This window comes from Chrysochloris asiatica, unplaced genomic scaffold, assembly GCF_000296735.1.
Source record: "Chrysochloris asiatica unplaced genomic scaffold, ChrAsi1.0 scaffold00056, whole genome shotgun sequence".
NCBI classification, from domain to species: domain Eukaryota; kingdom Metazoa; phylum Chordata; class Mammalia; order Afrosoricida; family Chrysochloridae; genus Chrysochloris; species Chrysochloris asiatica.
The window spans coordinates 14,616,650-14,642,900 of NW_006408574.1; the positions used below are offsets into that span (position 1 = coordinate 14,616,650).

Consider the following 26,251-nt stretch of genomic DNA (forward strand, 5'->3'; position numbering starts at 1 on the left):
GTAAGGTGGAGGGTCAGAGGAAAAGAGGAAGACCCCCAATGAGATGGATTGGCAAAAGAGCAGCAACAATGAGCTCAAGTGTGGCAACCGTAGCGAGGTTGGCCCAGGACTAGGCAGCGTTTCATTCTGTTGTGCATAGGTACTGACTCGATGGCACCTAACAACAACCACATGGCCAAGATCAAAGCATGTATTGGCAGCTGCTTTGCTCATTGATAAGGAGATTGTTGCTGTTGTTGTTGTTGTTGTTAAGTGCCTTCAAGTCAGTTCTAACCCATAGCAACTTCTGGTTTACAAGGAGTAGCTGGTGAGCTTGAAATACCGACCTTGTGGCTCAAATCAACGTTGCAGTCCAGTGCATTAACACACAGTCCCACACCGGGATGCCAATAAGGCGATTAGACTAGGTCCAAAATCTCTTCCATCTCTAGATTTCCATGATTCCACAAAGAAGTCAGTCAACAATAAACACTTATATGACTCTATTCATAACACAAGTACTGCAAGTAAGTCTTGAATGAGGTCCCCAAAGAAAGTGCTGTTACTGAAATAGAACACTGTACAAGTACACTTATTCTCCCAGAGCACAAAGCACAGAATTCCAATGGAAAAAAACAAGGGAAAATGGTCCAAAGGCAGCATCACTGAGATAATGATCCTCAGAACTCTTAAACAGTCTCAGCTGACATGTCCCCTTTGTTCCACATATCATCAAGTGTAACATGTGTCCTTCATAGTGTTTCCCACGGAACTGCACACCTGGGCCCATGCTGTTGAGAACATGGATTCATAAGGAACAGAAAATTTAAGTGTTGAAAATTGTACCAATGGAAAGCCAGGTATGTGTTTATATAGATGGCGCCGCCCACCACTTCTTTCAGACATGGAAAAACAGAGCCCAGGAGGTTTTATCAGGTTGGAATCAATTCATTCCAAGCAATTAACTATTCCAGTTAAGCCATTTCAAGTCATCTTCACTCTGTCCTGTAAATGCCAGCAAGTTTGTTTTATGTTGGCCGCTCTTCCTTTTGTTTCAGTCTTTCATAAAGATTCTTTTGTGTGACAGTCAAGCAGCTGTGCTTTGTTCTTTAATGTTCCTTGCCTGGGTCCCCAGCAGAGACCACTTTATAACATAAATGGCAAAGTACCATTTTCACAGCAGGGACAACTGTGTTCATCTTCAAAAAGAGGCATTAATAAAATGAGACTGTAATGAACATGCTAATTCAGATTACAAGGCCTTAACTGCCTTCTCCCAGAAAGATTGTAAATGTTGCATTTTTTTTTAAAGCAATAGTTATAATGGCTGACATTTTCTGAAACAGACATATTATGCAAACATCACTCTCTATTTCCCAATGAACTGCCTTCTCTGTCTCAGCAAACAGCTCACTATCTGTTTGACTATTTCAGTGACAGTCACCTTCAAGGAGCATATTTTTTTCCATCTTGCAAGCAGTAACTTCCTGAAATAGGCCCATCTCAGAATCACAGGAAGTTAGAGAGAAGTGCCTTCCTTGTGCACTTGGCAAGTGGCAGGGGGGGGGGGTGGGGGAACAGGAAAGGAGGGAGGGCAGGAAAGAGGGACTAAGGAGACAGTATTGCTCTCAAGAAGTCAGAGCTAAGTGAATGCCCTAAGTCAGAGTTCGAGTTCATTACCTGACATTTTTTGCATTTTCTTTGATCTTTAATCTTAAACTTGATCATTTACAAAGTACAGTATTTTATATGTAGAGTTAGATACTTCAAAGTGATGTATCACAAAAAGCAAAATATTTACCTGTACAGTTGATATTCACATAATAGATTTAACAAGATACATTTGCTAGACTGTTTTCTTATGTGCTATCTAGTTGGTTCTGACTCACAGAGATCTCATGCGGGACAGAATGAATACACTACCTGGTCCTACACCATGGTCAGGACAGTTGCTATGCATGAGTGTATTGTTACAGCCACTGACAATTCTTCTCATTGGGAGTCTCTCTCTTTTTCACTGACCTCTACTTTACCAAGAATGATGCCCTTTTCCATGCTCTTCTACTAACAGCAGATCCAAAGAACCTGAGATGAACTACTTACTTCAGAGGGGCATAAACCCTTGTCATTAAAGGCTATCAAGATGGTTCCAACTCACAGCGACCCTGTAAAAAGTTTCTGAGGCTATAAATCTTTGTGGGAGCAGAAACCTCATCTTTCTACTGAGAAGCGGAAGATATGTTGAAACGCCAACCTTGTGGTTAAGCAGTTCAGTGCTTATCCCACCAGAGCCACTGAACTCTCCAAGGGGCATAAACTAGGAAATGAAAATGTCACATATCTGATCCAATAACTTTTTACATAATAACCATACTTTTCATATGCTGCATTGTAAAACTAGTTTCCTCTCCGTAAATAAGAGCAGTAATGTTATATATCACACCCTGTTTTACTTTGGTAATGGTGGTGGTGGTGGTGGGTGAGAAACAGTGCTATTTGGGAACAGGGCAAATCTCTGAAAATAGCCTTAAAAAGCTGACATACTACAAGCTGTCTCAGATGACATAAAATTGTGTCTTTTCGGAACTCTCGCCTTAATTTCAAGAAACATGACAATACGTCAACCAATTGGAAACACAGTTAATTAAAACTTTTTGAACTTTATCTTAGAAAACGGGAGTTGTGTGAGCAAGAAGAGAGATTTGTGATGTTTCTCTTCTTGTCCAGAGAGGCAGGAGTCCCTTGACAATTAAGAGAAAGGTGAGTCTCTGGGTAGTGAAAGTTCATTTTCCCTGCCTAGTGCTTCTAACATGTAGATGAGAGAATGTTTCCACTGCAGTTATTAGTACATACATTCAATCTGTGAACTTCCCTGTAGATGTCCATGGTCAAGAAAAAAGTGGGGCTTGTGAACCCAAGGGTAAGACAGAGCTAATTTTATTGGGATGAGAATTATTCTTCTTGAAAGAGCCTCCCTAGTCCTATGCCTGCCCCTCATAGAAAGCTTACTCCCTATTCCTTAACTATGAGCAGACCTTAGGCTTTCTGTCAGGGGCAGACTTAGGACCAGAGAGGCTATTTTCAAAAAGGAAAATTCTCATCTCAATGAAATTGGTTCTATCTATATTCCTTAAGTGAGTCCTGGTGTCATGCTTCAGGATAAAGCACAGGACCACAAGGCTGGTTTGAACCACAAGGTCAGTGGTTCAAACGCACCATCTATCTGCTCCTTGGAACCTCTATACAGAGATACTATGAGTCAGAACCAAATTGATGGCATTTATCAACACCAAGAACAATTCCTAAACTGCATTTTACCATTAAGTCAGGTTCAGCCCTAAGGACCCTCTTGGTGTAATCTGAGGTCTGTGCTTAAAATTCTACTAACAAGGAAATATTGTTCATGGAATTTGTTCTCAGTCTATATATACACACACACCAAAAGTACATCAGAGGCTGTAAGTAGCAGGTTCAACTCCTCTTTCTCCCACTTCGGCCTCTGTCACTGGCTTTCTGCTGTGCATAAATGGTAATGGGCCAGAGATGTCATTCCGGGGTACACTCGGCCCAAGCATGTCATTATCCTTCCTTATGAAAACAGCCTTTGAGAGCTAGAGTAATTTGAAACCAGCTACTGAGGGAGAATTTTCCCTAAAACACTCCCTTCAGTGCACATGGGTGGTCAAAGCATTATTTCAACATCTTCTGCGTTAGACACACAGGGCAGATGTTTGAATATCCACTTAATTGGGCTCTGCAATAGCTCCTGTGAAAGAAATTACTGATCTCGATCCAGTCCACTTAGACAAAGCCCATCATGACAGTTGGCACATTTTTTTGGCACTGTCAGCAAAGTGGGGTAAAGTACATGGCTCATGTGGTCAGAACAGGCATAGGCCGAGGGCCGTCGAACCCAAAACATAAAATGGTCTTCATCTAGGACAGAACAGGCACTTCTGAGTCTGCCAGCACATTCCATAAAAGAAACTAAAGTTAAAATGAACATCAAGTTCATCAACAAAGAAGAGGCTCAACACATTTATTTCACTGCTCATGATGGTCATATTCTTTGATATCAAATATCCACTTGGATCATTTTTAAAGCATATTCTTTTAAATTAATAGAATTATTGCTAGATTTTTGGAATCTTTAAACTAAGAGGTAAAGGAAACTTACAAAAAATCTCCAATCCCATTAATTTTATTCTACTGAATGCATGAAAATATTCTTTCTCTAAAAAGATATAGACGGCTGACTTTAAAAGTTTTGACTACTTTTTCATTATCCGAAACATTTTTGAGGTTTTTCTCATGAAAGATTTCCAAAACTTTTAAATACATTTTTGTTGTTGTTGTTAAGTGCCATGGAGTTGGTTCCTACCCTTAGCAACCCTCTATAGGGTTTCCAAGGAGTGACTGGTGAGCTTGAACCACTGACCTTGTAGTTCAAATGGCTTTGCAGTCTGGCGCATTAACCCACAGCGCCACACCAGAACTTTTAGGGAGGAGTAAAACGAAACCCTCTAGGATTGTTGTTATTAAGTGCTGTCAAGTCAGTTACACCTCATAGCGACACTGCATAGGGTTTCCAAGGAATGGATGGTGAGCTTGAACCACTGACCTTGCAGTTCAAACTGACCTTGCAGTCCAGCACATTAACCTGCAGTGCCACATCAGGACTCCAGGATAGTAAGGGTTAATTACTAGAATAGTAAATGTTCATACAAATGTAGTTACATGTGACCAATAATTCACAGAGAAAGCTACGATTTGTATGAAAATGTGTTGGTGAATTTTTTGCACTTATTGGCTACTTGGAAAAAGAGAGATGAGAATGAGGGTAAGAAGTAAAACTTAAATCCAGGTGAATATCAAAGTAAAGTAATAATTTGCTTGAACATTTTGTTAATGACATCTTCAAAAGCATGGTAAGTAAGGTTAAATCAAATATCTGTAATGATTGCCTTTTAAGTGATTCTAGATATTGAGAAGGAAAAAAAAAATTCTGGGAAATAGTTTTCATAGTTCCTTTTTACTACACTTTTTATATAATAACAGTAATTGTAAATCAGGTGAATAAATGGAAATTAAATGTATAAAAAGGATACCAATAAATTTTGCTTTAGGTATATCTGAATGCTTGTAACACAATGCTGATATTTGGACTTTTTACTTAAGATTATGTGAACAAGTGGATTATTAGGTATTTTTTAGTCTATTTTTATCAAATATCATATTCATCATATAAATTTGGCTGATATGTATCCTTTCTGTAGTGTATATTATATATAGCTCTATAAACTCCATCTCTAAGATCCTTTCCCCTTCTAAAATATGACTTCTAAATTCTATCTGCCTGCTTCTTTTCTTGTTCTGTTTTGTTTTTTTTTCCCTAATGTTAAATATTCTTTTCTAAAATCTGACTTCTACCTCTTAATTCCTCTGTTTCCCTAATGTCTTCTCCTCTTTAACAGACTTTATCCCTTCCTCTACCTTTACAAGTAGCTGAAGCAATAAAATTCCTCCTGTGGTCCAGGTGTGACACATACTGTTGTTATTGTTAACTGCTGTCGAGTCAGTTCTGACCCATAGCGACCCTGTGTAGGATTTCCAAGGAGCAACTGGTGAGCTTGAACCACCGACGTACATTGCAGTTCAAAGGACTTTGCAGTCTGACGCATTAGCCCACAGCGCCACACCAGGACTCCTACAAGGTAGTATATACTACAAGGTATAGCAGACTGCAAGGTCAGTTTGTACTACAAGGTCAGCAGTTCAAATCCATCAGTCACTCCTTAGAAAATCATTTACAGGGTCAGTATGAGTCAGAACTGACTAAATGTAACTTAACAACAAGATGGTCCTTTTGGACTTTTGGGACTGTGAACCATAAGGTCTGCAGTTCAAACCCACCAAATGCTCCTTGGAAACCCTATCCAGTCACTCTGAGTAGAAGCCAACTTGACAGCACTTAAGAACAACAACAAAGGTTCTATTGGAGCCCTGGTGCCGTATTATAGGACAAGTACTAGAGTGCTAACCACAAAGTCATTGGTCCAAACTCACCAGCTGCTCCTCAAAAGCCCTATACAGGGTCACCATGAGTTCTAACTGACTCTGCTGCACTTAACAACAACAATATGGTTCTATTCTTGCTAGCTCATAAACTATGATTTCTTCCCTCATTGCCTGGGTTTACTTTATCCATCATGGGTTGGAACTGACTTAAAGTTGTGCCTAGGAGTCAACCTTGGGAACAGAGGCCCTTCTCTGGGGTCCTAAACTCTGGGTTGTGGCAGAATCTCTATGTGTTAAGTGGTTTCATGGTTTTCTGTTCCACCTTTTATGAGACCCGTGGTTTCAGACCAGCTTTTATTTTGAAACTTTTCATTGCAGTCAGAGAGGAAGTTTACAGAGAAGATCATCAGTTATACATGACACTGAGCATAAACTTTGCTTCATCTCAAGGACTACAATCCCTCCACCTAACAAGTTTCTGAGCTTCCTCCCTCCTTGTGGCTCTCCTTCCCCATTAGTCCTTCTCAATTTTGTCCTTAGGTAAACACTGCTCTTTTGGTCTTGAAGGGTTGACTTTTCCTCAGTGAGCAGACCTTACCATTGTCTCTGCCTCCTCCTCCACCCCTGTGTACATCTCCACCCATGGATGAGCCATGAGGAGGAGTCTGCTCCACACCTGAGAGGTGGCCAAAGGCCATAGTCTGGGGTTCCTTCCATCTCTTTCTAACTAGTAGGCCCATCTGATCAGCTTTTATAATAACTTCAGGTTCTGAGCTACTGCACCCTAAGAACAGTAGTAGAATGCTTATCCTTATGGTAGCCCCCTGTTGTCTTCCAACTTCTTTTACATCTATCTCTGCCCTGCCTGCTCTTGTTATTAAGTGCCATCAAGTCAGTTCTGACCCATAGCAACCCCTTACAGGGTTTATGAGGAGTGGCTGGTAAGTTTGAACCGCTGATCCTGTGGTTTAAACCGACCTTGCGGTTCAATGCTTTATCCCACTAATTAAATACATTGCTCAATGGGGTGGGGGTGTTGTTTCTAATCTCTGTATGTTCAGCTGTGATTATTACACTTTTGATCCCATGTTTCCAATTTTCTTCATCGTTCTTCAAACAATGGTCAAGCAAAGCAAAACAGAGAAGATGCATAGAAGTGTTAGCTTGGAATCATAGGCTAGGCTAGGCTAAGCTTGCCAAACTAGGCACTGTCCTTATCTCTACAGACACAACGCTGAATTAGAGGCATGCGACTACTGAGTAGTCATCACTACCCGCTTTTTCTGTGGTGCTGTGGGTAAAAGCGCTGAACTGCAAAGTTTGTTCAAAATGCAAGGTTGGCATGTCAAGCTCACCAGTCGCTCCTTGGAAAACCTATACAGGGTCACTATGGGTCGGGAGCAACTCGACTGCACTTAGCAACAACAACAATCCTCCTAGAGGAAGGTGGGGGAAGAGGACACACTCTACTGAAGATCAGACAAGGCAGCTCATGTTTCAATTAAAGTGAAAAACAACATAGTTGGAAACATGGAGGTATAGAAGGAAATTCACTTCCTTACTTGCATCAATAAAAATGCACTCAGGAAACCTAAAGGGCATAAAGGAGAAACATAATGCTCTTGTTGGTTTTGATCAAGTCCTCAAGAGGAGTTCATTTTTGCTAGAGGTTGTTTCTTGAATTTTTCAAAGGTTCTTGTAACGTTAGTACTTTGTTAAAACACAGCAGCTGAACTTGGGACAACGAATCCATTTGAAACTAAGTCTAACATGCAAAACAATAGCCTCCCCTGTTTTCTCAACCAAAAGTCAAAATGATAACTTGCATATGTAATCAGAATTCCTTTGAGTGTGTCCTTTTCTCTCTCTGATTAGTAGATCCCTCCAGACCCAAAGTGAGAGAAAAGGTGCCCACTTCCTATATCAAAGTGGAACTACTATAAGCATTTCATTTCAATCCATTTAAGTGTCATGACAATGGTAGACAATACAACAACACATCACATGAGCAACAGCCTTGCTTGCCCTTGAGCACTTACCACGTAAAACGGTGAGTCTGGTGGATACACTTATTTCTCCCACATTATTCGAAGCCACGCATTCATAGATGGCCTCATCCCGGGGGGTCCGTAAGGGTTGTATTCTCAGAACTGACCCCGATCCATCGTCAAACTCTATTACCTATTAGAGGAAATAATAGCTGTCACAGATGTTGTTACAATTGTCCACCCCTCAGCTAAACCTCTTGATGCAGGAGTGGGCCAACCATGAGCTTGAGATGAACTCAATAGAATTTGGAGACTAAATTATGCTTTAAGGTTTAAACGAAATGTTTGGCCTGATTTCATGAATTTCCTATGATAGTGAATTTTTCTATTAAAGACATGAAACTAACACTGAAGATTTCTGGAGAAGACACAAAACTACATGAAACTGAAGATTGTCGGAACCGACTCGACGGCACTTAACAACAACAACAACAACAACTGCTCCTTGGAGGCCAGGATGGCCAAACTTCGTCTCTCATACTTCGGACATATTGTCAGGAAGGACTAGTCGCTGGAGAAGGATACCATGTTTGGTAAGGTGGAGGGTCAGAGAAAATGAGGAAGGTCCCCAGCGAGATGGATTGGCAGAGTGGCAGCATCAATGGAGTCAAGCGTGGCAATGATTGTAAGGTAAACCCAGGATTGGCCAGTGTTTCGTTCTGTTGTGCATAGGGTCGCTATGAGTTGGTACTGACTCGATGGCACCTAACAAAAATAACACATACAGCTGCCTAACATTTACTCAAGAAAATATGTTAGTGTGTATATCTAGGGCCCTATTAATTTTGCAGATTTTCTACAATGATAGAAAGTCCCAATATTCTGTCCCACAGATGTGCATGTGTGGAAATCATTCAATAACTGGACTTTAGGGTGAAGAATTAATGCAGGCCACCGTGGAAAACTCTTCACGTTTAAAATGCCTCATCCTGAACAGTATAGATGAACGAGCCATGAAGAGCAACTACATAAATCTCCTACTTAGGTAGTCAATGCAATGGCTTTCACAACTCAACAGCCTGAAGACGTGCACTAATTTTACCATAAATCATTCCAGTATTTGTTCTAGCTTCGCATCTTCTGCATTTTGAGGGCATTCTTGCTGTACAATGGTAGCTTGCTTCACCAGGCAGAAAATTAATGCCCTTCCCAATAAACCTGATTTTTGCCATCGTTTTAGACAGTATTCCCAAAGAGTTTAGCATCCTTGGTCATTCACGGTATTTGGCAGTTAAACCCAAGTGCCGCCTTTAACAAATGTTGATAATGGGGCTGAATTTGCATACAAAATTGTGATGCCCTTTACCGGACTTTTCTGGAACTAGCTATGTAGTGTCAACTGCTTACAGAAATTCTTAGACGTGCCTAACCTGTGAATGAATGAAAAATGTCATGTATATTACAGGGTGCTCAAGGCCAGATTGGGTGCTTTGAGTGTGTACATGTTAACATGTAGAAAAAAGAGATTGAGTGCTTTCAAAATATGGACTCTTTGAGAGCTTTGTGTGGTCTATATAGCTTATAAATTGATAAAGATATGTCAAAATGCCTTATTTCTCAATGCACCAAAATCTCTCTCCAATCTTAGGAAGCACATATTTTACAATGAGTCTACCATGCATTTCAGGGGACAAAACTCTCATAGTTACTGGATTCTGTCAAATATTCTGTAATTAAAATATATATATATATATATATATATATATATTCCTAAGTATCCTGCTGCTTAATGCATTAAAATGTTTAGACGGCTTAAAAACTAATTTGAATGTTGATTAAAGTGCTGTTAAATGTCATCGTATGCTTGCAATTCTGAGCCATTTTCTAGATTCAATGCTGTCATTGTACAACTAACAAAAACAGATCCTACGTTATAAGCTGGTGTGAAGATCTCCAATGTGAAAAGTTTTATTTACTATCTGTAGGATAAGCACTGGACTGGGAACCACAAGGTCAGAAGTTTGAGCCCATGAGCTGCTCTGTGGGAGGAAGGAGAGGCTTTCTTCCTCTTGCAAAGATTGATAGCTTCAGAAACCCTATACAAGGTTGCTATGAGTTGCAACCGATTCGATGGAAACATTTAACAACAATATTTAATATCTACTGTTCATTATACTACAAAAGTCTGGTAATTATGTCCGGGTGAGACAAATAATTAAGAAGCTTGGTTGTTAACAAAAAGGTTGGAGGTCTGAGTATACTCAGAGGTACTTCAAAAGAGAGATCTGGAGATTTACTTTATAAATTCTGACACTTGTAACCCTCTGGAGCATAGTTCTTTGACACACATGGAATCACCAGGAGTTCGAATCAACTCCATGGCAACTTTTTTGTGAATACATATGTTAGTGTGGTGCTACAGGATGAGCACTGGTCTGCGACCCACAAGGTCAGTGGTTCAAACTCACCAGCTGCTCATTGGAAACCCTATACAGGGTCAATATGAGTCAGAAACGACTGGACAGCATTTAGCAACAAGATAACATAGTGTATACTGTAGCTATGGAGAAGTTCTAGCCAAGACTTGATACTATTTGATGCAGGTGAGTTGTGTAAAATAATTAATTTTCCCTAGCTGCATTTACAGAGTACTGGTATGGCACTATAGGATAGGCATTGAACCACAAGGTCAGTTTGAACCACAAGGTCAGCTGTTCAAACTCACCAGCTACTTCTTGGAAACCCCATATAGGGTTACTATGAGTCGGACTCGACTTGACAGCACTTAACAACAGGTGTGTTTATATAACTCCTGTTCTGAAACGTTCACTGCTACAAGTTTATCTTTGCTACAAGAAGCCATGATCACTAGTAAGAATGATGCCAAGGCTCTTCTTTAAAAAAAAAAAAACAACGAAATTTTCTTTTTGTTAAGTGCACCAACCATGAGCTAAATCTAAATGCCACCTTTAACAAATGCTGATCTTTGGGCTGAACTTGAACACTAAACTGTGATGCCCTTTACAGGACTCTTTTTACATAATGTAGATAATGTAGAAAAACTTTTACATAATGTAGAAATTTTTTTTTTTTTTACATAATGTAGAAAATATTTCCCAAAGATAATTCAAAATATAATTTCTCATTAAACACTTAGATCACTGTATTTGAATTTCAAGCCAGTATCATTTTTAATGCACCACTTGTAATCTACAGCCCAGATGTCATTTCCACCAGTGTCATTGATTTGGCTTTTCATTCACTGGAGACATCTATTGCTCTATAAGAACTAGTAACAATGAGTAAAGTCAGACCATCCTGAATTTTGTAGTAGCTGTGTCTCTTTTAAGTACAAATTGCCTTTTATTCTACAAAATTGTGAATGAGACCAGGGGTAAATTAGTCACTCAGGCAAGAAGAAGTAAGTTTTACAATTGGGAACAGTTTGGGGGTTCTTGACACCCTAAGAACCATGCTATCCTCTCTATGTCTTCAATGACAAGCTTGTTCCTATGGGCTTCTTCAAAGACATCTTTAAGTATGTGACAACCTGTTCTCCTTTTCTGGAATAACACTATTTCCAGACCACCAGGCTTCTTATACACAGATTCCAGAAAGAATCTCTAAATTATACCTCATCATCTTGAATGCACTGAACCTTCCTGAACAGAGAAAATAAATTTCTCCAGTAGGTTTACCTGCAACCTATATGGATATGTTCCTTCCAATGTATTGGTCTAAACTAAAACACTGAAGCAAAATTGTCATGCAAGTTCATGCTACTTGCATAACACAGGTGCAAGGACTAGGGTACAATTTCATTTGTTTCCCAGCTTCCTTGACCCTTCCTTTTGATAATACGAATGTAAACTCCCTTTGGGAATACAAGATTCCCTCACTCTATGACATGGGGTTGATCCCGTTCCCAGTAACAAATAGATTTTGCTTGGATTTGATTTAATTAGCCCATACCATCTATCTGTCCACAAAGATTAGTTCAGCGAAGGGACTATAACTCAATAAGAGCTGATGGATCAGAAACATTTATAAGAGACAAGTAAACTTTATTATATGAAGATGTGGGGGGTTCATCTTGCAACCTGCGGGAGGAGCAGCCTGAAGTTAAAACTGGCATGGATGGATTCTACGAACAACACTTGAACCTTGGTACAAGCTGAGAAAAAAATCTAGCTACCAGAACCCCCAAATACCCTTTTATGAGAAAAGCCATTTTGTGTTGAGTTTTCTAGTCACACAACATAAAGAATGCCCACTGTTACTCAGTGACTGAGTAACACCACCAAGTAGCGCACAAAACACAGCTCAAGCAGCTAGATACAGTCTTCCCCAGAGAAACAGAACAATGGACCTAATACCTCAAATCTCTGATTGCTGACTTTCTTTCCTTTTTTGTTCCAGACAATTTTTGGTCTCGGGTCTCCTGTAGCTTGGCAAATGAAAGAGGCTACTCCACCAGAGACTCCTGTCTGGTCCACGGGGGTCCGCGTAAACCTCGGAGGTGCTGAAATAAAACAAACAGGAAAATGCACATCACAATTCAATGGAAAATGGAAACACAGACCATGACCCCAGTTCTGTTACTTGACCCACAGCCTTCGATCTCACTACTGCCCACAGAATACTACGTCTATACACAAATGTACGAGGATTACAACATTAGGAGTACACCTTCTACTCTTGAGACCAGTTTAAAGGGGAGGGAAGTCACTTTCTGTTATTGTTTTTACTGCCAAAATCTGTATAAGGCCAAGATCCAGGAACATTCAAATGGCCACATCACACATTAATTTTTATTATTGGTATTAAAAAAAAATCCAATTTGTCTGCAGGAACAAAATGAGCTCATCAATCAAAGTAAGTAAAATTTTAACTCTTTGGTTTAATGGGACACTGGTAGAAATCAGCATTGCCAATGTGGAGCCAATAAAATTAGTGACATTGAAGAAAAACTTTAGGAAACTTTAAAGACACAAGAAATACAGCACTGAATTAGAAGGTTTGGCAGGAAGGGGTGAGGAAGAATGGTAAACTGTCTCTAATCCAGATATTGTAGGCTGCCTTCTTCAAAACTCAACTCCACAATCTGAACAAACAAGGTAAAGTGAAGAAGTCTCAAGTCACAGTAACTTAAAGAAAGTCTGAAATGAAGATAAATATAGAATAAAATTATATAAGGATAAAGGAGACCTGAAGCGGCACCATAGGATAAGCCCTGACCTCAAGGTAAGTTTGAACTGCAAGGTAGGTGGTTCAAACTCACCAGAAGCTCCTCAGAAACCTTACACAGGGTTGCTATGTGTTGGAACCAACTCTAAAGCACTGACCAACAACAACAAAAAGTTGCATATTAGAGGATTTTTCATTGTACTCCATTCTCCTTTAAACGTTCCTAACATTCAACTCTTTAAATGTTACTTATTCCCTTTCTACTCTTTTTAAATCTAGACATGTATCCAGTGAGAAAGGTACAAAATGTAGATGATTATTTATACACATATTCATGTCATTTGTTTAGAAAACATTATAGTAGCTTAAATATCAAATGATATCGATACAAATAGAAAAATAAAATAGAGAATCATGAAAGAATATCAAACACATAGCAATTGTTATATTTACAAGGTTGTTATTACCTGGTATATAAATATTCCTAATTTAAAGATAAGCCCCAAAAGCATTATACAAAATTAAAGATGAGTGATTTCAAATAATAATAATGATAAGAAATAATACCCAGAAAAAAAATAAAATCCAAAGAATATTAAACTAAAATGCTTAAGATAGTGGTTTGTTGTTGCTGTGAAGTGCCATCGAGTCAGTTCTGACCCACAGCGACCCTGTACAAGGTTTTCGAGGAGCAGCTGGTAAGCTTGAACCACCAACTTTGCAGTTCAAATGACTTTGCAGTATGACGCATTAGCCCACACAAGGACTCCTGATAGTGGTTTAGGGAGTGGTATTTTAAATATTGTCCCTGCTTCTTGAAAGTTTTCTTACATCCTTGAATTTTTACAATTATGGGATATTTTTTTTTAAGCTACACAGTACTGCCATTTTACAGATCTTTTTTTTTTTTTTCTTCTTATCCCTGTTTTCAAGTCTTTGCTCCCATTCTTCTGCAGCTATATGTCGTAAGGAGCCAGTTGCTGTCCACTCAGACCTGATTCATGGTGTTGACCACATGTGCTCCACAGGGTTACCAATGGCTGTGAACCATAGTAATCGATCACCAGGTCGTTTTCCCCAGGCACTTCTGGTTAGACTCGAACCTCCAACTTTCTCTTTAGTAGCTAAGAGGTTTAACAATTTGTGCCATACAGGGACTCCCTATGTTATAACCATGGCTGTCATTTATGTTGAAAACAATCCTTAGATTCCAAGAAAAACAAAACAAAACAACCCCACAAAGCTCATCACTGTTTGTGTATCACCATTTTTTGTATTTCCCGATTTTCTCAATTTCTTATTCTGGTTTCCATGTGATGCTTCCATGTTCTGCCTTCATTTTGGTCAAGGAACCAGATTGCCAATTCAGTTCTGCCATTGTGTATGAGGGACACCTAACTTTACTGTTTTCCTAGCTGTAAAACTAAGAGATAAGAAATAAATTTTCATAGAGAGATCCTCCTCAGTTTTATAGTTTACTGGCTTAGTATCTTTTTTTCCACAGTAACAGAAGACGAGAAGGAGAGATATCTTAAAACACTAAACCTAGGGAAGATTCTCTCTCCTCAGAAAATTCAGCCTGTTGGCCAACTGTTTAACTGGTGGGAACATGGGCTTGTTTCTGCTCAACCATGCTAAGGAGGAAGACGGTGGGCTCTAACTGCCCTGCCTTTGTATCACATCTTGCTACATGTCTTTTTAACAGTGCAGTCTAGATGATTACTGGAAGCTGCCAGAAATGCTTGCACGGATGTAACACTGACTATTACTAAGAGGAATCAAAAACATTGTATATTGGCTGTCATTTTTTCTGAAAACAAAGAAAGATAGTACAAGTGTTTAAATGTTTTGTTCTGCTTTTGCAAACAAAGCAAATTGATAATAACCACTCACTTCTCAGCAACTAATATAGAAATTATAATTATGCAATTAAAATTCCTAGGGAATATTCCTGGAAAAAGAGAATGCCTTGTACTGCTACAATATTCAAAGCTACACTATTCAATACATAACTGCCATTTGGGGTCATTTCCTTCTGTTGTTCATAGATGAAAACTTGACAACACTCAATGAAAATCAATATTAACAACTCCAGCTTTCTATTTAAGTCCTGGTTTGAAATTTCCTACATGAATGTATATGAAGGGAATGAAGGGCTTCAATATAAAACAAGGGTATACTACTCAAATTAAACAAATCTACAATGCAGGAGACCTTTTCCCTTTTTATTTAAGGGCTAGCACCACATCTCTCATCCCAGAGAAAGGAAGGTGGAGATGGCGACACTTTTGTAATCAGGCGACAGTATTTAGACAAGATGATACTGTAAGGACTTTGGGTAGAATGGTAATCTAGAAATAACTAAGTGGGTGGGAACTTTCAAGAATTCAAATTAGTTATTAAACAGAGAAATCTTATTTCTAAATACAAAGGCAAGAAGGCAAATTCCTATATACTTGAAGATGTGCTATGACTATCATTTCAATACGAGGAAACTTCAAAAAGTTCATGGAAAACCACGCTGGGACAAGAAGTAGTACAGGGTACCTGGATACCAGTGCCATCTGCTCTGAAAGGGATCACATTAGAAGGTCCTAGATGGAGTAAGAGAAAACATAGGAAAACCTCTAAAACATTAAAAAACAACCAGGTTACCACACTGATATGTTGTTGCTGATGTTAAAAGCCATCGAGTCCATTCTGACCTTAGCAACCCTGTATAGGGTTTCCAAGAGTGGCTGGTGAACTTGAACCACTGACCTTACTTTGCAGTCCAGCTCAGTAACCAGTGCCAAACTAGGAACCATAATTTTGGATACCCCAAAACTATGGTCCCTAGTTACTCTTCAGGTTTGGAAATGAACTGACTCTTTGGCTCAATTTTCAGACAAACAACAGACAAAGTTCTTGGCAGAGGAACAAAAACACTATTGAGGCATGACTACCTTAGAAAACTCAACTGCTGGAGATCAAAATGGTAGCATTTACTCAAGGACAGAGCTGAGAGGGTTAGGAAAGGAGGAGGAATTGAAACAGGAATCCCAGGGAGGAAGTGGGATGAAGGATGTTTTATTGTGAGGACTGTATTCAGTGAGGTGAAACACGCTGTGTGTGAATTGTTCTCTGGAACACTGATCTCTTCAGTCAATCTTTACTTAATTCACAAGAAAAAGCTGTAGTTGTTTTTTTTTTTAAGCTCATGGATAAATGGAATTAAAATATAATGGGATTTTTCCATGAACTTTTGAAGCCCTCTCATATTTTCTAGATTTGTTTCTCATTTTCTGGTCCTACACTGAATTTCTCATGATATTACTCAACAAAAGCATGAACATGGGATGTTGCTGTGCAAAGTTCATTTCTGAAGGCCACGTTAAATAATAGATGCCATCCATCCATTGAAAATAGAGAATTTCTAAAAATAAACAATTAAACTCTGTTTTAAGGCCTAACACCTAGGACTCACCATGCTAGTGACTCTGTAAATCTTCACAAAATCATCTCTAAAAGGGTTGTTGGTTTTAGTCTTTCAAAAAAGAAATGAAATTGATCACACTACATTGAAACTAACAACATTTCATGTGCTTAAACCCAAAATTGTTTGGTGTGTCTGTTTTTAATTTTCATATGAAAGACTTCCTATTCTTTTCACTTTACAAATTCCCTCTCAATAAAAGCTCATGACATTTTAGAAATATGATCTGCTGTCCATTTTTCTAAACTTGCCCACAGAGTCCAAACCACAGAAACGTGGAATGCCTTCATTGTACGACACAACATTAAGTTTCTGGATAATAAATAAAATCCTTTCAATCAGCATGTCTGTTATATAAAGAAATACCTCAGCTGGTTAATCTCTCAGACCTACTGCTACCCATACCAATCAACCAGGTAGAGGAAAGATTAAGAGATAGGAGAGTCTACTTAACAACTCCAACAATGCTCAAGGTGAGAAACTATAACATAATTTTTTTTTTTTTTCTCAGAGGGAGGTAATAATATACATCACTACTTCCCCTTTTCTGCATCTCCACTAAATAAAAGAACGAAATGAACCTACTGCTTTTATCTTGCCATGGAAACTGCCCAAATTTAAGTCTGTTCTGAAGGTGGGGGAGAAGGGGAGAGAAATGAAATAAAACATGAAACAAAGATTTCCCCTAAAGAAACACACACTACAACAGCCTCAATGCTGTTTGCCGATTTTTATCCCAGGACTTGCAATCATTAATGTTATCATTGTTCAATAGGAAAACAAAATCTTAACAGCTTAAAGATGGGGATAAAGACGATAGAACATCCCAGCTGCCAGAGCTGAGAGAGGCACCCTTCCACCTCACTGTCGTTGGCATCCCCTTACGACTGCCAACCCTGTGATTTGTAAAATCCACTTCTGCTCAAACTGGTTTTGACAAGTGAGGAGTATGATCTGGGCACTGCAGAGGTCAAATTACTGGGAGACCTAGAAAGACCATTTTCTAAATGGAAAGTCGGGAAGATAAACATGCAAGTTTTAGAACTGTGACATGGCTGCTATCCTAAAACGTGCCGGTCACGCTCCCTTGCACTTTCAAGGACTGTGCATTCTCAGGATGCATTCAGAGAGCAGACAGCAGCTCTGGGAATCTAGTAGATTAATGTCTCCAACACAGATCAAGCGGACAGAAATGCTGCATGGTGCTTTGTTCTTCTAAGAGGCTAGATGGCTTCTTCAAGTTTACCCAATGCAAAGGAGTCTTAAGTACATATTATCCCATAGGTTCTACTATTTTGTTTCCATGTCACATTTCACTTTGCCTGGCTCACTGAATGTGGCATGGTTGTGTTCTTCACCGCACTTACTCAACCTATATGCTGAGCAAGTCATCTGAGAGGCTGGATTCTATGAAGAAGAGTACGCCGTCAGGATTGGAGGAAGAATTAGTAACAACCTGCAATATGTAGATGATACAACCTTGCTCCCTGAAAATGAAGAGGACTTAAAATATTTACTGATGAAGATCAAAGGCCACAGATTTCAGTATGGATTGCACCTCAATGTAAAGAAAACAAAAATGCTGAAAACTGGACCAATAAATAACTTTATGATAAATACCCAAGCCATGGTATTTTCAATTGCCTCATATACATGTAGAAGTTGAACAATGAGTAAGGAACACCCTAGAATCAATTGATGCACTTGAGTTATGGTGTTGGAGAAGAATATTGAAAGGACCATGGACTGTCAGAAGAACAAACCAATATGTGTTGGAAGAAGTACAGCCAGAATGTTCCTTAGAAGCTAGGATGGTGAGACTTTGTTCTTCAAGAGTTTAGGCATGTTACCACGAGGGGCCAGTTCCTGGAGAAGCACATCATGCTTGGTAAACTGAAGGGTCATCAAAAAAAAGGAAGACCCCCCCCCCCCCCAACAAGACTGACTGACACTATGGCAGCAGCGTTATGAGGATGGCACAGAACTGGGCAGTGTTTCGCTCTGTTGTACACAAGGTTGCTATGAGTCTGAACCCACTTGAAGGCACCTAACAACAACAGGCTCAACGTCCTTAGTGCCATCCATGCTTGTTGTTATTGTGTTGTTTAGGGTCAGTCAGTCCCAACTCATAGGGACCCTACATACAGGGTTTTCAAGGAACAGCTGGTGGATTTGAACTGCTAACCTTGCAGTTCAAATTGACCTCGCACTTCAGTGCTTATCCAACAGTGTCACACTATTCATGATTATGGCTTATGGTTCTTGCTACTAAATTTAATAGCCATAAGCAAATGATTCTTTTTGAGGACAAAGTCCTCCCTTTAGCACACCGAATTTAAAAGATTTTAACATTAGTGGAGAGAACCATTGAAACCTACCAGTCTCATGCATGGAAGAAATGTGAGAAATTCTTAAAGGGTAAGAACACTACTCAGGTATGCAGCAATCTGGCTGTCCAACTGAAATTCACTAAAACCTGACCCAGAGACAGTACTCCAGGCTACAGAAATGACGGGAAGAAATGAGGGGGCCATTTGTCTAGTTTAATTCTAATGAATAAGCTGCTTCCACAGACATCTAGGAAATATGGTGCACAGGGAACAAACCTAACAGCATGTAACTAATTGGCTTTGTTTCTTTTAGCTGATTAACATTTCCTTAAATGGAGAGCTTTCTTTTTAAAGGGATATTTGTCATCATAATGTACTTTAAATCTTGAAAGGGGAAGGTTAATAACACTATTAAATGCTAGTAAGGAAGAGCAGGAGGGGGTGTTTAAGAAGAACAAGCTGGCAGTCCTATCTTTAAGATTCCACTTTCACTAAAATCTCCAAGTTTTCACTGTGGCATACACTATATGTTGTTGTTGTTAGGTGCCATTGCGTCGGTACCGACCCACAGCAACCTTATGCACAGCAGAACAAAACACTGCCCGATCCTGGGCCAACCTCACTATTGTTGCCATGCTTGAGACCATTGATGCAGCCACTTGGCCAATCCATCTCGTTGGGGGTCTTCCTCTTTTCCATACACTATAGAGTTAGTCATCTGAAGGTGGTGGTAGTGGTGATGTGCTGCGAAGTCAGTTCTGACTCATAGCGACCCTGAGTAGGGTTTCTGAGGCTGTAAATCTTATGGGAGCAGAAAGCCTCATCTTTCTCCCAAGGAACAGCCAGTTTCAAATGCTGACCTTGAGTTTAGCAGCCCAACTCACAACCACTCCGCTGAAGGAATCTGTTGCTGTTGTTAAATGCTGTTTAGTTGGTTCTGACCCAAAGCAACCCTGTATAGGGTTTCCTAAGAGCTGCTGGTGAACTTGAACTGCTGACCTTGAGGTTCAAATTACTCTGCAGTCCAGCGCATTACATTGCCATACCAAGACTCTAAAGACATCTGTTGTTGTTGTTGTTGTTGTGAAGTGCCAATGAGTCAGTTCTGACCCATAGTGACCCTGTGTAGGGTTTCAGAGGAGTGACTGGTGAGCTTGAACTGCCAACTCTACAGTTCAAAGAGACTTTGCAGTCTGACCCATGCTGACCCATAGCACTACAGCAGGGCTCTGTAGGATGTATGAAATGCTCATTGAAGCCCACTCATGAGTATCTCTGGAAGTGCAGTGGAGGGCTCAGAAGGAAAGCTCACGGCGTCGGCCTCTCGGATGAGACAGGAACATGGACCCTGAGTTGTATTAGGGAGCCCTGGTTTGGTTCTGCAGGATAAGCACTGGAACACAACGGTCAGTGGTTCAAATTCACCAGCCTCTCCTTGGACACCCTATACAAGATAGGTGTGAGTCAAATCCCACTCTGTGACATTTAACAACAACAGTAATGAGATGATTGGCTAGGCCTGTAGGGATTGGGAGAAAGTGCTACCACAAGGTGAGGAAGGTGTTTTATGCCTTTCCAGATGCAGAAAAATCTACTGTTACTGCCCATACACGGAAACATGGCCAGGGGCTATACAGGTGTCTTTAGATGTTATGATCTGACTTTTTTTGGGGTTGGGGTGGGGTTGATAAATAGGGATGTCATGAGGGCAGTGGTGACATAGTGACAGAATTCTTGCCTTTAAATGCAAGAGACCAGGATTTGATTCAGGTCAAGGGACTTCATGCCCAGCAATCAGTCCCTTGTCAGTAGAGGCTTGCTTGTTGCACTCTCGCTGAACAGCTTTGAGCAGAGTTTCCAGGCTAATAAAGACCAGGAAGATTATCCTGGAAATCTAGTTGTGAAAACTAGTCAATGAAACATCTATAGATTGTAATGGTCTGATCTGCATATGACATCAACATGAGTCAGGGCTAATTCTAAGGCAGCTAACAACAACAACAACAGGGATGTACTGAGATCAGTGTGTCGGAGACAAGAGAAGAGGGAGGTGTTCAGTGGCTGCCTCTCCTAAGTGTGTTTATGTCTGTTTGTGGCACTCCAATTCCCCCAGAATCAAGTCTTGTAGCTTCTACTTCTTTGTCACCTTATTCTTTCCCTCACAACCAATCAACTAGGATGGATTCTCCTTCTAATGCAGCATGCCTTCCGCTTCTCAGATCCAATAATAATGGCAGTGAATCTCTATGTTAGCTGCACATTAGAATCATTGTTGTTGTTAAGTTCCCTCCTGTCAGTTCCAACTCAGAGCGACAAGGAAGTCTTAAAAATATCAGTTCTAGAGCCAGACCCTGAACCCAATCAAAGTGAAGATTGGTGGATGGGGGTGTTGTTGTTGTTGTTGTTAAGTGCATTTGAGTCAGTTCCAAAGCATAGCAACACTGTATACGGTTTCTGACGAATGGCTGTTGAGTTTGAATTGCTGGCCTTGCACTTCAAACCAACGACTGGTGCAATGCATATCCTAGAGTGTGGGCCACACTAGGACGATGGCATCTCATTCACAGAGGACTGCAATTTGCAGTCAGGATTGGGAATCACTGACTAATACCTGGATTGGTAGTAATCCCGCAAGTCAGCAGCATTTCATGTTTTTATTTTGATGGTCAGCGATATCCATTGCTGTAGATCCCTGTTATCCCCTTCCTTCTCTTTTTGCTCTTTGAGTTCTACTTTAATTTTTAAATGTCATGATTGTAACTCATGCCCACTCAAACAGTAAATCAACAAACAAGCCTTGATAACTTATTGCTACAAAATAAAAGTAGATCTCTTATTTTTTCATTGACTTTTTCATTTTCCTACTACTCTCCTTCAAGAACTTAAAATTGCTCATCTCAGTGCCTTGGCACATGCTGTTTCCATGAACCAAATGTCTTCTCCTCCACTTCTGAATGTATACAGAATGCCCATTTTTTAACTTGATTAGAAATCACACACAGCCTTCTTTGAGCCTCCCATGAGGAAGAACTCCACAATCCTTCTTTCTGTATCTCTCTTATGAGAGATGTTTTACACAAAGAGCCTTGAGGGACCCCTGGTGAAGAACTCAATCAATAACTGATAGGTCAGGAGTCCAATGCTTATGTGTTTTCTCTCTAATACACATTAAGTAAAACCTTGAGAACCTCATAAATGTGCTAGTCTCATAACACCTAATTTCGTCTAGCACAAAGAGGGTCTTCAATAGTTACAAAGGCAGGATGAAAGAATCAACATGGTGCTAGATCCTCTAATACTTTGAGAGACAACTGAGTACTGAGGAAGACTAACACTTCATAAACATGACTGTTGTGCATCTGTGTGAATGATATTTGAACTACACTTACTTACAGCTTGGTAAGTGAGCTGGGAACTTCACATTTTATCTAATACTTACTGACAATGCAAACATTGAGGTGACACAGTAGAAGACTATGAATATGGCAGACCCTGGTGGTAACCATTAGCTTAGCTATGTCACAGAGTCATACAGCCAATCAGAGGAGATGGGCTCAGATGAAGTATCATATGGTACAATGGACCTCGTTCTTTTCTGAGTAATACACCACAATTCACTGGTTGAACAGAGTTCTCCTTGTTCCTGTCATTTTGAGTGTGTGTGTTTAATATTTCTGTCAAATGATTTTCCTGGTCTAATTGTGTTGCTGTTGTTGTTAGGTGCCGTTGAGTTGGTTCCAACTCATAGAGACCTTACGCACAACAAAACAAAACACTGCACAGTCTTGAGTCCACCTCACAACCATTGCTACGCTTAAACCCATTGCTGTTACCACTGTGCCAATCCATCTCATTGGGAGTTTCCCACTTTTTCACTGTCCCTCCACTTTACCAAGCATGATGTTCTTCTTCAGGGACTGGTCCTCCTGAGGATATGTCCAAAGTATGAAAGATGAAGTCTGTACATCTTGGCTTCTAAGGAGCATTCTAGTTGTACTTTTTCCAACACAGATTTGTTTTCCTAGCATTCCATTTGTACTTTGGAGGAAGACTCATTAACAATCAGTGGTATGCAGATGATACAACCTTGCTTGCTGAAAGTGGAGAAGACTTAAAACATTTATTGATGAATATCAAAGAGCACAGCCTTCGGTTTGGACTGCATCTCAATGTAAAGAAAACAAAAATCCTCATCACTGGACCAATAAACAACATTCTTATCAACGGAGAAAAAATTGAAGTTGTCAAGGACTTCATTCTTCTTGGATCAACTATCAACACTCATGGAAGCAGCAGTCAAGAAATCAACAACGTATTGCATTAGGTAAACCTGCTGCACAAGACCTTTTTAAAGTGTTGAAGACCAAAGATGTCAGCTTGAGGAGTAAGGTGAACCTGACCCAAGCCATGGTATTTTCAATAACATTACATGCATGTGCGAAAGCTGGACAGTGAATAACGGAGACCATAGAAGAATTGATGCATTTGAGTTATGGTGTTGGAGGAGAATATTGAAAGTGCCATGGGCTGCCAAAAGAACCAACAGATCTGTGTTGGAAGAAGTGCAGCCAGAGTGCTCCTTGGAGGCCAGGATGGCCAAATTTTATCTCTCATACTTTGGACATATTGTCAGGAGGGACCAGATGCTGGAGAAGGATATCATGTTTGGTAGGGTGGAGGGTCAGAGAAAAAGAGGAAGACCCCCAACGAGATGGACTGGCGGAGTAGCAGCATCAATGGGCTGAAGCATGGCAATGATAGTGAGGTTGGCCCAGAATCGGGTGGTGTTTTGTACTGCTGTGCCTAGGGTTGCTATGAATCGGGACCGACTCGATGGCACCTAACAACAACAACAAATTCTTCTCCAACACCTTAACTCAAATACATCAAGTCTTCCTTATTTATTGTCCAACTTTCACATGTACATAGTTACTTTCATGAACATTAGGCAATAAATTAAAAGGGGATTTTCAAAACTGTCTAAGATTGGATGAATAACTGTTTTAGTGTTCAAGAATTTTTAAATGTCCACTCATACTTTTCACCAAAAAAAGGATACATTATTTTGGTATTTATAATCTGCCTTTTACTTAAAATTTTATTCCACACATATCTAAGTCCATAAATATTTAAATTAACATATTTTTTATATTATGAGTATTGTTATTAGGTGCAATGAAATGGTCCTGACTCACAGTATCTTGTTGTTTTTGCTGTTTTTAGGTGCCATCTAGTTGGTACCGACTCATAGCGACCCTATGCACAATAGAATGAAACACTGGTTTCTGTGGCCCGGTCCTGGGCCAACCCAACTTTTACCATGCTTGAGCCCACTGATGCGGCCACTTGGCAAATCCACCTCGTTAGGAGTCTTCTTCTTTTTCGCTGACTCTACACTTGACTAAGCATGGTATCTTTCTCCAGGGACTGGTGGTCCCTCCTGACAACATGTCCAAAATCTGCGAGATGATGCCTCATTATCCTGGCTTCTAAAGAGCATTCCCACTGCATTTCTTCTAAGATTTGTTTGTTCTTCTGGCAATTCCTGGTGTTTTTAAATAAAATATTCTTCTCTAACACCACCATGCAAAAATTCTTCTAAGGTCTTTCTAATTCACTGTCCAGTTTTCACATACTTATGAAGAGACTGAAAACATCATGGTCTGGCTCAGGCACATCTTAAACTGACACCTGAGCTCTTTAACACTTGAAAGAGATCCTTTGCGGCAGATTTGCCTAATGCAATACCTCAATCAAGAAATCATTAAATCTTTTTAAGTGTTGTATTAATGACAATGTATTTACAGTTAACATGGATAATGGACACACAGAAATAAAGAATGCAAAATATTTATAAAGGTCTAGACTTTGTTGTTATTTGTAATCGGTACAATTGGGGAGTCCTAGTACAGTGATGTAGGATAAGCACTGGACTGCTAGCCGCAAGGTTGACAGTTTAAACGCACCAGTTCACTTCTTAGAAACCCTGTACAGGGTCGCTATGAGTTGGAACAAACTCCAAGGCACCTAACAACAACAACAGTTAGAATTGGGCTTTTTTTCTTTGTCTTTTATTAATTGAATTGTCTTTTAGGAATATATAAAAGTTGAATTTAATTAACGTTTGCCAGGAACCCTGTTCTACTTAGAAAAATACAAAGTTGATTTCAATTTAGATCATCCCCTCTCATAAAAAATAACTTATTTTACATTTTGTGCTTACTTTACAAGATCGTCCACAGAAAAAGAATTTTAAGCAGTAAGTCATTTGTCCAATATTACTAGAAATAGGCTCATTTAACAGACATATATACATTAGAGGGGAAAGAGAATAGATAAATGAGCCAGTGAGTTAAGAATCTTGGCATCCTTTTTTGCCACTTTCAGGCATAACCTTGAACAAACTGTATCAGTCCTGGATGTCTCAATCTCCTCATGTGTACGATCAAGCCAACACCAAGCTGGTCTTGTCAGCTGTTGTAAAGGGTGACATGAGACGTCATACATTTAGTACAATGTCTCACCTACAAGGAGCCCTGGTGCTCTGAATGCTGGGCTACCAACCCAAAGGTCAGCAGTTCAAACCTACTACCCACACCATGGGAGAAAGATAAAGGAGTATCCTTTTATAAAGATTTACAGTCTTGGAAACCCTGTTAGGGTGTTTCTAAGTAGTCTCAGAGGGTTCCTAAGGAATCATCTACAGTGGGTTCCGGGTAGATCGTGTGCAACTAACAAACGTCGTCATGATCACTGGTACACCTGCTCAACCTTCTCAGTTACAGACTCCCTCCCTTTCCCTCTACCCCAACCTATACCAAGGCTCTTCCTTACCAGCTGCCTCCATCACCTCTGATCTTGCCTGGGATTACATCATACTCCCAAACAATACACTACTTGGCTGTATCGCAACAACACAACAACACATACCACAATAGGACTATTTACATGCAAGGGACGACTAGCAGTGGTCAGAGCAACAGAGTAACAGTGGTATGTGCCAAGCTTCACTGGAAAGTGGCCCCCTTTCAAGGTGAACCACGCCTGAGTCATAAACACGTGTGTAACAGACATTAAGGTTGTATGGTTTCACCACCATAACACACTGCCCTGGGCTATTACAATAAAAACAAACAATCCCCTACATTTCTGGGCTTTTAGCTCATAAAATGTTTGTGAACTATTGACATGCTTGGTTGGATGGCCAACTGTTTTTGTATAAGATGATCACAGTGGCCACTGGTTTAGTGAGATTAATCTCTGGAAGGTGTGGA

At 39.9% G+C, this 26,251-nt stretch overlaps 1 protein-coding gene across 5 annotated transcripts in view; it reads right to left on the reverse strand.

The window, feature by feature from the left end:
- Positions 1–26,251, reverse strand: part of LOC102812524 (receptor-type tyrosine-protein phosphatase delta-like) — a 560,069-nt gene that overhangs the window by 409,013 nt on the left and 124,805 nt on the right. For 4 of the 5 annotated variants that reach the window (XM_006863766.1, XM_006863768.1, XM_006863767.1 and 1 more), the window contains exons 2-3: positions 12,362–12,507; positions 8,037–8,178 (exon numbers count right to left, since the gene is read on the reverse strand). In XM_006863766.1, the coding sequence (XP_006863828.1) occupies positions 8,037–8,178; positions 12,362–12,507 (288 nt within the window). Of the gene's footprint in view, positions 1–8,036; positions 8,179–12,361; positions 12,508–26,251 lie in introns of those variants that run through there. The other variant, XM_006863769.1, reaches the window with a different exon arrangement.